Source organism: Rutidosis leptorrhynchoides, chromosome 4 (genome assembly GCF_046630445.1).
Source record: "Rutidosis leptorrhynchoides isolate AG116_Rl617_1_P2 chromosome 4, CSIRO_AGI_Rlap_v1, whole genome shotgun sequence".
NCBI classification, from domain to species: Eukaryota; Viridiplantae; Streptophyta; class Magnoliopsida; order Asterales; family Asteraceae; genus Rutidosis; species Rutidosis leptorrhynchoides.
In genome coordinates this window covers 108,747,555-108,762,970 of record NC_092336.1, presented here as the reverse complement: position 1 = coordinate 108,762,970, position 15,416 = coordinate 108,747,555, and the positions used below count along the sequence as shown (strand labels likewise).

Here is a 15,416-nt window from a genome sequence, read left to right as displayed (position 1 = left end):
CTTTGTAGGTGCATCCTACACGATTTCCTGTACTGCTAGATCCAAGGTTATTGTTGGTATGTAGCGCAGCCTGAACTGCGGCTATGTTTGAAGCTAGAAAAGTACGGAATTCCTCTTCATTCATATTCACGGTGTGTCGAGTTGTCGGTGCCATTTCCTTCAAAATAGTCAAATGGAACAAGTTAATCATACATAATATTAAGAGTAGTTAATAGTATTTCGTAGCATAATATGAACTCATTTATAAAAAGCTTTTTCTTCATATTAGCATTTTATAAGTTTAAATTCGGGTAGTACCTACCCGTTAAGTTCATACTTAGTAGCTAATATACAATTCAACTACTACAATTCTATATGAAAAACTGATTATAATAATATTTCGCGTTCAAACTTTTACACAATATTTTACAAACTTACAATACCGCTTATTTTACATATAGCATGAAATATAGCACACAATAAATTTGATACAAGATGGTTGTGAAGATAATTCGAGCTAGTACACAAGTCGTTCAGCAAAGGCAATAAAGACACGTAATTCATACGTCCAGAAACAAGTCATGCATTCTGGTTTTACTAGGATTACTTCCCATCCTTGGTCTTGTGGAAAATAACTGTTATGGCCGTTGATAAGACAGCGTGTTGTAACGTGGTCAAAGGGACGAGGGTTACGTAATGTCCAACAGTCCCGTAACAATCTAAAAACCTCATTTCTTACCCCAATTACCGACTCCGTCACTTGTGGGAACGTTTTGTTTAATAGTTGTAGCCCGATGTTCTTGTTCTCACTTTGGTGAGAAGCGAACATTACTAATCCGTAAGCATAACATGCTTCTTTATGTTGCATGTTAGCCGCTTTTTCTAAATCACGAAGTCCAATATTCGGATATATTGAGTCAAAATAATTTCTTAACCCATTACGTAAAATAGCATTTGGGTTCCCCGCAATATATGCGTCAAAGTAAACACATCGTAACTTATGGATTTCCCAATGTGATATCCCCCATCTTTCGAACGAAAGCCTTTTATAAACCAAGGCATTCTTGGAACGTTCTTCGAATGTCTTACAAACTGATCTCGCCTTAAATAGTTGTGCCGAAGAATTCTGACCGACTCTAGACAAGATTTCATCAATCATGTCTCCGGGTAGGTCTCTTAAAATATTGGGTTGTCTATCCATTTTGTGTTTTTATACTGTAAAATAGACAAGAGTTAGATTCATAAAAAAAATACTTATTAATACAAGCAATTTTTACATATATCATAAAGCATAAGCACACTATATTACATATATTACACCACACGAAGACAACTATCTTATTCCGACTCGCTTGTTTCTTCTTCTTCGGTTTTGGTTCGTTTTGCCAAGTTTCTAGGGATATATGATGTTCCCCTAATACGAGCCGTCGTTTTCCACATTGGTTTAGAAAAACCTGGTGGTTTAGAGGTTCCCGGGTCATTGTTACAACTTAAGGACTTCGGGGGTTGACGATACATATAAAGTTCATCGGGGTTGGAAATAGATTTCTCTATTTTTATGCCCTTTCCCTTATTATTTTCTTTTGCCTTTTTAAATTCAGTTGGGGTAATTTCTATAACCTCATCGGAATTCTCGTCGGAATCCGATTCATCGGAGAATTGGTAATCCTCCCAATATTTTGCTTCCTTGGCGGAAACACCATTGACCATAATTAACCTTGGTCGGTTGGTTGAGGATTTTCTTTTACTTAACTATTTTATTATTTCCCCCACCGGTTCTATTTCTTCATCCGGTTCCGATTCTTCTTCCGGTTCCGATTCTTCTTCCGGTTCCGACTCTTCTTCCGGTTCCTCTTCGGTAACTTGTGAATCAGTCCACGAATCATTCCAATTTACATTTGACTCTTCATTATTATTAGGTGAGTCAATGGGACTTGTTCTAGAGGTAGACATCTATCACATAATATCAAACGCGTTAAAAGATTAATATATCACATAATATTCACATGTTAAAAATATATAGTTTCCAACAAAATTTGTTAAGCAATCATTTTTCAAGTAAACACGGTCGAAGTCCAGACTCACTAATGCATCCTAACAAACTCGATAAGACACACTAATGCAAAATTCTGGTTCTCTAAGACCAACGCTCGGATACCAACTGAAATGTCCCGTTCTTATTGATTAAAAACGTTTCATATTAATTGATTTCGTTGCGAGGTTTTGACCTCTATATGAGACGTTTTTCAAAGACTGCATTCATTTTTAAAACAAACCATAACCTTTATTTCATAAATAAAGGTTTAAAAAGCTTTACGTAGATTATCAAATAATGATAATCTAAAATATCCTGTTTACACACGACCATTACATAATGGTTTACAATACAAATATGTTACATCGAAATCAGTTTCTTGAATGCAGTTTTTACACAATATCATACAAACATGGACTCCAAATCTTGTCCTTATTTTAGTATGCAACAGCGGAAGCTCTTAGTATTCACCTGAGAATAAACATGCTTTAAACGTCAACAAAAATGTTGGTGAGTTATAGGTTTAACCTATATATATCAAATCGTAACAATAGACCACAAGATTTCATATTTCAATACACATCCCATACATAGAGATAAAAATCATTCATATGGTGAACACCTGGTAACCGACATTAACAAGATGCATATATAAGAATATCCCCATCATTCCGGGACACCCTTCGGATATGATATAAATTTCGAAGTACTAAAGCATCCGGTACTTTGGATGGGGTTTGTTAGGCCCAATAGATCTATCTTTAGGATTCGCGTCAATTAAGGTGTCTGTTCCCTAATTCTTAGATTACCAGACTTAATAAAAAGGGGCATATTCGATTTCGATAATTCAACCATAGAATGTAGTTTCACGTACTTGTGTCTATTTTGTAAATCATTTATAAAACCTGCATGTATTCTCATCCCAAAAATATTAGATTTTAAAAGTGGGACTATAACTCACTTTCACAGATTTTTACTTCATCGGGAAGTAAGACTTGGCCACTGGTTGATTCACGAACCTATAACAATATATACATATATATCAAAGTATGTTCAAAATATATTTACAACACTTTTAATATATTTTGATGTTTTAAGTTTATTAAGTCAGCTGTCCTTGTTAGTAACCTACAACTAGTTGTCCACAGTTAGATGTACAGAAATAAATCGATAAATATTATCTTGAATTAATCCACGACCCAGTGTATACGTATCTCAGTATTGATCACAACTCAAACTATATATATTTTGGAATCAACCTCAACCCTGTATAGCTAACTCCAACATTCACATATAGAGTGTCTATGGTTGTTCCGAAATATATATAGATGTGTCGACATGATAGGTCAAAACATTGTATACGTGTCTATGGTATCTCAAGATTACATAATATAAAATACAAGTTGATTAAGTTATGGTTGGAATAGATTTGTTACCAATTTTCACGTAGCTAAAATGAGAAAAATTATCCAATCTTGTTTTACCCATAACTTCTTCATTTTAAATCCGTTTTGAGTGAATCAAATTGCTATGGTTTCATATTGAACTCTATTTTATGAATCTAAACAGAAAAAGTATAGGTTTATAGTCGGAAAAATAAGTTACAAGTCATTTTTGTAAAGGTAGTCATTTCAGTCGAAAGAACGACGTCTAGATGACCATTTTAGAAAACATACTTCCACTTTGAGTTTAACCATAATTTTTGGATATAGTTTCATGTTCATAATAAAAATCATTTTCTCAGAATAACAACTTTTAAATCAAAGTTTATCATAGTTTTTAATTAACTAACCCAAAACAGCCCGCAGTGTTACTACGACGGCGTAAATCCGGTTTTACGGTGTTTTTCGTGTTTCCAGGTTTTAAATCATTAAGTTAGCATATCATATAGATATAGAACATGTGTTTAGTTGATTTTAAAAGTCAAGTTAGAAGGATTAACTTTTGTTTGCGAACAAGTTTAGAATTAACTAAACTATGTTCTAGTGATTACAAGTTTAAACCTTCGAATAAGATAGCTTTATATGTATGAATCGAATGATGTTATGAACATCATTACTACCTTAAGTTCCTTGGATAAACCTACTGGAAAAGAGAAAAATGGATCTAGCTTCAACGGATCCTTGGATGGCTCGAAGTTCTTGAAGCAGAATCATGACACGAAAACAAGTTCAAGTAAGATCATCACTTGAAATAAGATTGTTATAGTTATAGAAATTGAACCAAAGTTTGAATATGATTATTACCTTGTATTAGAATGATAACCTACTGTAAGAAATAAAGATTTCTTGAGGTTGGATGATCACCTTACAAGATTGGAAGTGAGCTAGCAAACTTGAAAGTATTCTTGATTTTATGTAACTAGAACTTGTAGAATATATGAAGAACACTTAGAACTTGAAGATAGAACTTGAGAGAGGTCAATTAGATGAAGAAAATTGAATAATGAAAGTGTTTGTAGGTGTTTTTGGTCGTTGGTGTATGGATTAGATATAAAGGATATGTAATTTTGTTTTCATGTAAATAAGTCATGAATGATTACTCATATTTTTGTAATTTTATGAGATATTTCATGCTAGTTGCCAAATGATGGTTCCCACATGTGTTAGGTGACTCACATGGGCTGCTAAGAGCTGATCATTGGAGTGTATATACCAGTAGTACATACATCTAAAAGCTGTGTATTGTACGAGTACGAATACGGGTGCATACGAGTAGAATTGTTGATGAAACTGAACGAGGATGTAATTGTAAGAATTTTTGTTAAGTAGAAGTATTTTGATAAGTGTATTGAAGTCTTTCAAAAGTGTATAAATACATATTAAAAAACTACATGTATATACATTTTAACTGAGTCGTTAAGTCATCGTTAGTCGTTACATGTAAGTGTTGTTTTGTAACCTTTAGGTTAACGATCTTGTTAAATGTTGTTAACCCAATGTTTATAATATCAAATGAGATTTTAAATTATTATATTATAATGATATTATCATGTATGAATATCTCTTAATATGATATATATACATTAAATGTCTTTACAACGATAATCGTTACATATATGTCTCGTTTAAAAATCATTAAGTTAGTAGTCTTATTTTTACATATGTAGTTCATTGTTAATATACTTAATGATATGTTTACTTATCATAGTATCATGTTAACTATATATATATCCATATATATGTCATCATATAGTTTTTACAAGTTTTAACGTTCGTGAATCACCGGTCAACTTGGGTGGTCAATTGTCTATATGAAACATATTTCAATTAATCAAGTCTTAACAAGTTTAATTGCTTAACATGTTGAAAACATTTAATCATGTAAATATCAATCTCAATTAATATATATAAACATGGAAAAGTTCGGGCCACTACACATTAACCCACACAACGCCCATTTACATATATATAGGTGTGATAGCAATTTACTAACTACTTAAGGTTCATTAACAACAATTAATACTTGAAAAACCCTAGTTAGTCCTCCTTTAGTCAACATAACCCAAATTCACCCAAAACACCCAATTTACTAACAAAGTGGGTTTTAAGTTCACCATAAACCCTAACTCTAACCCTTACACAAAATTGAATCAAGATATCAAGATTAAAGCATACAACTACCACCAAAACGTAGCTAGGAAGTAGATGAACAACTTTAGAACTTGAGCTTAAGCAAGAATCCTCCTTCTTCTTCTCCAAAATGAGTTTTCTCTCACTAGGTTATCACTCTCTCTCTAGAATTGAATGGATGAGGTTGAAGTAGATGGAAATGGAGTTAATGAGACTCCATAAACTGATCTAAGGCCTTAAAGTCGGCCCTTTTGTGAATTTACCAAATTGCCCTCAAAATATCTAATTTAAAAGAAAGAAGGAATCTGTCACAGACAAACGGCGCGGCGCGCCAAACGCCCAGACCAGATTCTGCCTTCTTTTTAAATTATGAAACGAACACCCACACTTCAAAGATCATATTTACGCATATGTACGGTGAAATATTTGGGTCTTACATCTTTGGTGACCGAGGATTAAAGTAATCATTCGTGATTACATATAACCTCGTTAAATTCTCTTGTCTTTATAGTTTTTTGCTAGTTTCTTCATATACATTAATTATTTTCGTTTATTGTAAGTGAGTTTGATAATCTAGGGTTATCATGTCTTGTTAGGGCTCACGTGCTTTATTCCTAACATAACTTTTTGTTAAACTGTGCTAATCTTGTTCGAAATGTATTCTGTTTACATAAAGTTATTGATAAGTTATCTTAATTGAATAACTTATTCAACATGAAAATACAACAATGAGTAACAACAAGCTTTTACCAATCGTATTAATATTATTAATAGTATGATTTACATTGACAACAAATTTCACTTATTTGTTCCTGCCCTCTCGCTCCATCTTTCACGTCGCCGGATTCGGTTCGGAACGGTCCGGTATTGTTGCCGCCATAGCGACTCTAGGGTTGTTAAGCGCCAAAAGATTGGTTTTTTGGAGTATTGTTCTCGGTTGTCTCCCGACCTTCCGAAGTGTAGGGGCTCGACATGTTAGGGTTTCTGGGTTGACTGCTATTTGGGGGTTTGCTCGGATGTGCTGCTAACGGGGGTTTTGTTCTGGTTCTCTGATTGATGCGGTCTCGAGGCGGGTGTTGTTGGGTTACCCGACGAGTGATGTGTTACAGATTAACGGGCCTGGGGAAGATACGGTTTAACGGGCCTGGGGAAGATACGGTTGGTTGTGGGGGCTTGTGGATTGAGGTACGCTGCTGCAGACTTCGGTTCAGGTGAGGACTTTTTTAGGATTCGGTGGTCTAGGTGGGGGTTACTTCTCAAGGAAGCAGTAGCTTCTCGGTATCGGCCAGAGGTTGTTTTGGGGTTCTTCGACCTTGGTGTTTATCAATCAATGTTATAGTTTATTTCAATCAAGTTCATGTTGAACATTAGATTTACTTTCAAATAGATTCAGTATCTGTATTTGTAATACTTCATGTAACGCCTAGATCATTGGATCTTCTTTTTATTTATTTATAATAATATGTTTTTCGCAAAAAGAAAAAAAAAATTCACTTATTCTTAACAGCACATGGAGTTGTACTTTGAGCATGATTTTTAAGACCTTTATTTAGTCTTTAGAACCACCAAAAAATATCACTTTATATCACATGTTTTAGAAAACACAATTTCATCTCTGTCATGAAGTATCCACCCATGACATTTTTTTCATATCGTTTGGTGATAAAGGGGAGAGGGGTTTTACTTGGCCGTGCCCTTGGATCGGTTTCAAGGTGTCCTCTCGGGCAGTAATGGGGGCGAAGTTATTATCGCTACATCGGCATATTCGGAATGGGAAATGATTGCAACGGGTGGTTTAGTCCCCCTCGGTGATCTCAATCGTTGTTAAAAAAAAATCATGAGCACATTTAGTCAACAATTTATATTGCTAAAGTCTCTATGGAGTTCACATTCGTTGACATCAGGCTTATAACACCTCTCCTATTCTCTTTCATTTACAAACATACAAACACAAATGGGATCAATGCTAATTAATACCAGCTCAAAATTTGAGAAACTAAAGAGATACTTGAGAAGCAACCAACAAAAGAACAGCACAAACAGGAAGAAGATGGAGACAGTGACGCTCGGAAATGGTGGTGGGACCACTAAACATGAAGCTTCTGGGGTTCCAGGTTTGGATTGCGAAAATGAGAAAATAAACTCTTCAAGGCTCAGAGCTTTTCCAATGGCTTCGAGTAGGACGGGTACTCGAGAGATAGTGGACGGAAATCTTGTTGTTGAGGTTTACAAACGAATGATCGTCTCTCGTGATCCATCTACAGATTCTTATGATATTTGATAATTTTTTTGTTTAAAGAGCAAAAAAATAAAAAAAATTATAATTAATAATAATATGAAAAAATCCTTCATGTGTTTTTTAATGATCAGTGGTTATGTATTCTTTAAGTAAAAGTTTGTATTTAGGTTGAAATGGATGATTGTTTGAGTTATTTTTCAAGTGTTCTTGCATTGCATGACTTGTTTTCCATCATATCCCAACAATTGTCACTTTTCGGTAATTAAATTTCTTATGGATCGAATAATACTTGTGTAATCAACGGTATCCGAAGTTCATATTTTTAACGGGAACTGTACCAAAAAAGCAAGGAGCTATAGAAAAGTTACAAATAATGTTGGCCAAGTTAAGTGTTACAGTTTGAAACATAACTATGTCTAGCTTTTAGTCAAGAAAAAAAAGATAATCTAATACAATTAAATATATCTTGTTTCTTGATATTTTGAAAATCGAAAATGATAACATCATGAAAACACCATAGGAAAAGAAAAAACGACGCGATGATGCAGTAGGTTTAGTATAAGTTGTAAAGTCTTTGTGTTTTCAACTAGGCCTTATGTAGCCCATTTCTCAATTGTATTTATATATAGCCCAAGTTAGTTTAATATATGATACTAGAGTGTAGAGGACTAACGGAGATCATTTTAACTTGCAATTTTTGTCACAGTCAAAGTGTAAAAAGATGAAGTACTTTTATAAGATCACTCCCAACCATGACGTGTTTCCTCCTCAGGACACACCGCCACATCACCTTTCTCTCTCCATTAATTTTTCACTTCCTCCCCATCATACACCACTACCAACCATGACATTCTTCCTCCTCATCACATGACTCACATTTTATTATTATTATTATTATTATTATTATTATTATTATTATTATTATTATTATTATTATTATTATTATTAATTATTATTATTATTATTATTATTATTAATGTCTTTATTATTATTATTTATTATTATTATTATTAATACAATTTTTTTAAACAACACTTTTATTGATAAACATAAATACGATTACACTTTTTTTTAATAAAATTACACAATTAAGCGAAAACGAAACATAAACTTAATAAACACATAATAATAATGAAATCAATAATTTTTATTAATCGTGTCATCGCTAACCCATCCTTCTTCATCGCTACTCTCTCTTGGCGGACGATAATCGTAATCAATGAAAAGAAGATACACGTTTATGGGTTCATTTCTCGTAATTGCTCTATTTTTAACTTCATCCCAGTCTTCATCCGTATCAAGAAACCTGTATAGTTTCTCAGCGTCATTGTAATATACCAAGTCCGTGAACCGGTACTCCACTTTTCTTTGACAAACTCCAACAACTTCGGAATATCCATTTCACTAACGTCAACGTTTTCGAACGATTTTCTTTCGCCAAGTGTATACCATTTCCAATCATCCGAAAACTCACCCTTGTAGTAAACATAAATTGGGACGAGAGTGGGTGACATTTTGAGTGATTTTTATTGTAGTGAAATTGTTTGATTTTGGAGTAATTTGATATAATTTTTATGGTGTTGAGATATGGAAGAATGGATTGTATTTATATAGGAGAAAAAGAAAAAAAAAAATAAGCCGTTGGAAGTGGGTAACGGCTAAATGCATTCAAATGTACGCCCTCACAATATTATACCCATGACATGTTGCAGGACGGATGGATGAAAGAGAAACGAGGGCGGCCGAGGGCGGGGGAAATGCCATCGGCGCTCTCGAGGGCGGGCCTCATGAAGGTGTAAGGGTGGAGCCCGTTGAGAGTGGTCTAAAGAGAGAATATATATATATATATATATATATATATATATATATATATATATATATATATATATATATATATATATATATATATATATATATATCGTGATAGATAAGAAAAAAAAAAAAACTCATCCAATATGGGCCCAGCCAAAATGCCGATCTCACATGGCAAACTCCCATTCGCCTTAAACAGGGACCAGACACGTGCACTGGATAACACTAAGGGACCCACAAATGGTCTTACATGTCAAAGAGCACGTCATAAAAGGTTTGACACGTCAGACCAAAAAAGCCTTTCCAGGATAGGGTCTTTCCTTTTTCGCAGAGCTTATTTACTTTTATCCAAAACACAAGTATATATTTACTTGTACACTACCCTATAAAGCTTATACAATGCTCTTAAATAAAAGATTTAAACTCTGGAAAATGAAGTAAACTTGGATAGATGGATAGATAACAATCTTTCCATCAGTTTCACTTTGCATAAGTAAGCGAATGGTGTACGATGATCATAACCATATGGAGCGTTATCTCACTCCCAATATTTTCTCAAGCAGCAATATTTATCACTTATATTGAGGTATAAGTTCAGCAGGTTTAATTTATTTAAATCTTGGTTCCACTATGTTATATAAGTTGAATTCATATATTTCTATTTATAGAGGTTTTTTGTGAAATTTAAATTTCTATCTGTTAAGTTTCCACTGACTCATAGCAAATTCAGTATCTAAAATACGAACAGATAAAATTCAAATATGTATCAACCAATGAATTAAGTAGTCCATTTTTTATAATAACTTAATAAGCATATTAAATTAAGACCATATATCATTTTTCAAATCCTGAGTTACAACAAAGTGGCTCCTTTATAGTATGGGGGATGATTCTCACACACTGTTTTTTGATCCTCACACACCCTTTTACCCTTTATAGTGGCTCCATTATAAGATTTGATTTTATTTCATAATTAAAAGACAAATATATTTGACCAAAATCAACTCAAGGTGTATATTTGTTTCAGGTGATTTATGATGGATAGATATTGTGAATTCTGTGTGAATTTAAGATCAGTTGTTTTCTGTAAAGCAGACGCAGCCTATCTCTGTCTTTCATGTGATAATAAGGTTCACTCAGCCAATCCTCTCTCGAATCGCCATTATAGAACCCTCATTTGTGACATTTGCAGACGACGTCCGATTTATATCCATTGTTATGATCATCACAAGTTTATGTGTCGCGCTTGTAACCTTAATCAACATAATGTTTCTTCTCAACGTAGAAAAAGATTTGTAAATAGTTACATGGGCTGCCCGACAGCCTGCGATTTAGGGGTATTATGGGGAATTGACTTAAATAAGTTTGTTGATGGTAGTATCTGTCTTAACCATAAAGTTGATTCAGCTTCAAGTCCCTCAACAACCCCATGTTTCACCGATATTAAGGTATATGCTCCATAATTATTGTTCATATAAAAGGGTATTTTTGTAATTTTTACATTTCATGAGGTATTGTCTATGTTCGTAACAGGAAGTTAATGTTGTTCAACAACTTGTTGATTTGTTAAAGATCCAAACATGTGATGTTGATCGTAGCTCATCTATAATTCGTTGCCAAGAACAAAAAGTGGATAATGTAGATGATCAATTTTCTCTCTATCTTGATCACTATGACATGTGTCTAGAATCATGTTCGTCGTCATTCTCAAAAATGGATCACTTAGAATCTGAAACCGACCTCCAAGGTGACACGTATTGGCAATGCAAAAGTCCGATTCTAAGCAACCAGGTTTCACCGTTAATATACATGCTCGTTTTAGTCATTTTATATATCTGAATTGTTCATTAAAGTGAACCGTTTGATCTTAACTTTTTTTTAGAACGACGACTCTCACACTTTACATAAATTTATCCACGAATATGCCCACGATGGAGGCTTGAACCGTCAACCTCTTTGGTTAAAAGGCTCCTTGAATACCGCTAACTATAAGTCATGGTGTTAACTATTACTAGTAAATTATATTCTTTTTTTCTAACGAAGATATCGGCATCACTTAGAGGGACTCAACCACGCTCGCGATCATATGCCACCTAATGGTGTATCCTATAGTTTACACGCATGAAACATCATTTCTATGCGGAAGAAACGTTCCGAACATATAAAAATGGTGTTAAAAGCATTTTTAATATTTACCCATTTAGGGTGGTCCGTCAAGAACAATATATAAATTACATATCAGGCCGTCCAGCGTTTTGCGTAAGTCCTGAAGGCAGCTTTTTATGCTAAGGCCTTAAGTAAGCACGTGAGAAGCACACATGTCATTTCACTATTTAGCATAAAGTCGGTTACGTAAATTTTGCGTAAATTAATCAATAGCAGCATGACACGTGTCTCTGAATATCACGGAGCATTCATGCATATAAATAGGCCACCTAGGCCATCACTTTAACCAACTGGACTTGTGGCAGAGAACACACTTTATCTCTCACATAGTACTTTCTCACTCTATAACATATGCACTTAACCGCAGAGCGCTAGACGGACCAACTCACACTTTGGCTCCACGAGATTGATAAAGCCACCCCACGGCATTCTAGCCGTGAACCGGGTCTGCAGGGATCCGTCCCGAGGGAAAACATCAATCAGCAATCTACCTCATCACACTAAGTAGTTCTAGCTTTGTACTGATACTTGTCAGCCGTTAGACGGAAATAGGTATCAACACCATTCACACACACGTTAGGAGAAAACCCAATTCGCGACGATATTGACAGTACCTCAGCAGACATAGATCTTACGATCTACTTGTTTAGAATAGGCTAACACCATTAAAACATAACAAACTCAAGCAATTACATTTTAAAAAAATCGAAAATCAAATTGGGTTACAGTTGTTATAGACCTCAGCAGACATAGATCTTACAATCTTACATGTTGAGACTAGTCCTAACACCATTAAAACATAACAAACTCAAGCAATTACATTACATACAACAATACAACTTGGATCATAATCAAGATGTACCCAATTAAGATCGTTAAAATGTTTTTTACTTTTCTATTTTGGGCCGACAAGAAAAGAAAAGATATAGAGTAATATAGTAGCTCAAGTAACAAGCTACTATGTTTTTGGGCTAATAGGAAATCCAAAATGCTTTCTGATATTTTTCTATATTATTATTATTAAATATTATTTGTTTATAATATTGTAATGTAATAACTTAATTTGTACTCCGTTAGTTTACCTGCTTAATCTGAGGTTCTTTTAATAATGATCATCATATTTGTTTCGTCATATAGCTAATGTGTTAGAAACTTGTTGCAGCATTGGTCTCAAAATATGCAAGATCTTGGTGTATGTGAACAAGAACCGTCTTGCTTGGATGATTTAAACATGCCTGATATCGATCTCACTTTCAAAAATTTCGAAGAACTGTTTCGAATCGACCATGAGTCTACTAGAGTTGATCCAGTAATAGCCATGAAGGTAACATTTCAAGTTACAACTCTTTTTCATAAATAGCACATGTTGGAGTCAACATCATTTTTTAGTCATGCACTAGAATTGTGAACTACAAAACAAAGGGCCAATGTCTTTGCGTTATCGGGATGCCCTTTGACTTTGAGGTCATAGGTTCAAGTCCTGACATGAACTTTTGTATATATTTGTTTAAAAAATTTGTGTAGAGGGTGGGTGTTTGACTTTATAAAAAATTGTGAACAATAAAACCTAATAAGCATATTGTGTTATGTATGACTCAAAATGATGTATACAAATCACCTTACATTTGTCAATTGATAACAATTTAATGCATTCTTAATTTCTTATCTGCTTTAAATAACTGGTTCATAATTTACGACTTCGTAAAATAACTAATAATTATAATTAATTATTAACTAGTTATATAATTCATATTATAGATGAGAAATATAGGGCATAATTATGACTTTTAATATATAAGAATATTATTATATTTTTTTTTTTTTTTTTGCATTCTGGTTGTGACAGGATACGTCTATAACTAATCGTCTAACAAATAACTCTCAATCATCTCCAAAGAAAGCACGTTATACTTCACAAATCATTGATGAAAGCATTGGTACAATATGCAATCACGATGCAATCATTTCACTCTCGTGTGGATCAAATGAGCATATTTCAAAGGATACAAAACCATGCCAGTTCGGTTACAGAAAGGCTCGATCAAACACAAGAAAAAGAACAAAATCTCAAAGTTGGAAGTTTGAGAACTATGAATCAGTGACAAGAATCTAATACTCAAGTTTCTACGTTATATTGTATTTTTAAAGATAAATGTCACAAAGTTACAACCGGTGAAAATTAAACTTAAGTCTTCATTATAAATTCTCAAGCCTCCAATCACCATATTGCCCCTCAAGGTTGTTATATTGTTTGTTGTAGGTTGATCTTAAGGTACACCAAGAACATGGTCTAATTATATTATATGACAAAGACGAATCACTTATAATCTCGGTTCCCGAATTAATGTCTATTGCCTATCATATTGTTTACAAGGTTTTAAGACGTCCTACCACGAATTGAGTTACGATCCTAAATTACTTAAAAACAATGACAATACACAATCTCACCTTTGGCGGGGTTCTAAATTACTCAACTTAAAATCATATACATACACGATCGGTATTGACCTTTATAAATTAGGTTATGCTGATCAAGCGTATCTAAAACATAAATTAGGTTATTCAATATTTGAATATTGTCGTACTTTCATCATAACATAAAAATCCAATATCTATAGTTTCTATTAAAATGCTATAATGATGATGTCATTATTAGATTAATTCATTTGTTAAGAAAAAATCAAAAATAAAAAGAAAAAAAAAATCTAAACAAGGTGGTTGATGTTATTAATCTAATATTTTTAAAATAAAATTAAATCTTATTAATCAATTATTATCATTATTATTAAATCTTATTAATAATTATTTTAATTATTAAAATTAAATAATTTTAATTTATTTTGTTTTTATTGAGTACGAGAAGGTATAAAAGCTAGGAGAATGAAAAATCAATTTTAAATTTATATTTTAATTATACTTTTAAAATAAAATGACAACCAATATTATCTTTTATGATTGAATGTGGATTGTTTAATATGCATTTTATGTGTTTGAAGAAATATCAGCTGACGAGTTTCTTAGTCGGACTATGTGGTTTCACGGGTCATTAAACTAAATGACTTTAGCATTTACGTTCACTTAATACCTAAAACATATCATTAAACTGCTTCATTTAAACAAACTCATGGTTCCACAGGTCATTTCAATAGTTTGTTAGTATATGTTTCAATTAGCATTCTTAGAACACACATGTACACAATATAAAAAGATTGTGGCAATAAAAGCTAGCTTACTCTCTTGTTTTGCTTTCTTTAGTACTTTCTCCGTCCCATTTTAATAATTCAGTATTTTATATTGGGTTGTTTCAAATTAATAGTTTACTTCCATATATAAATAAAAATAATGAGGTAAAGTTCTATTATACCCTTAATGTATGTGGATAAAATTAAAAGAGAAAGAAAAATTAAGGGTAAAATTGGAAAATAAACAGAAAGTACGGTATTTTTATTACATTTTCTTAAACTTTATGTTTTTTATGACATGTTCTTAAACTTTATGTTTTTTGTCTGTGGACTATTAATATGAGACGGATGGAGTATGCCTCAAGACACCACCACCACCACCACCACAACAAGAAGAAGAACAACAACAATAACAACACCTACAGCAGCAA

The 15,416-nt window shown here is 33.1% G+C and overlaps 1 protein-coding gene across 1 annotated transcript; it reads left to right on the top strand.

Annotated features, from left to right (window-relative positions):
• Nucleotides 1-10,667: 10,667 nt before the first annotated feature.
• LOC139840319 (putative zinc finger protein At1g68190) lies at nucleotides 10,668-14,125 on the top strand. Its single transcript, XM_071830586.1, has 4 exons — nucleotides 10,668-11,085; nucleotides 11,171-11,428; nucleotides 12,966-13,127; nucleotides 13,650-14,125. Exons 1-4 carry the CDS (start codon nucleotides 10,672-10,674, stop codon nucleotides 13,914-13,916), a joined length of 1,101 nt encoding a protein of 366 aa, XP_071686687.1. The 5' UTR covers nucleotides 10,668-10,671; the 3' UTR covers nucleotides 13,917-14,125.
• Nucleotides 14,126-15,416: the final 1,291 nt, after the last annotated feature.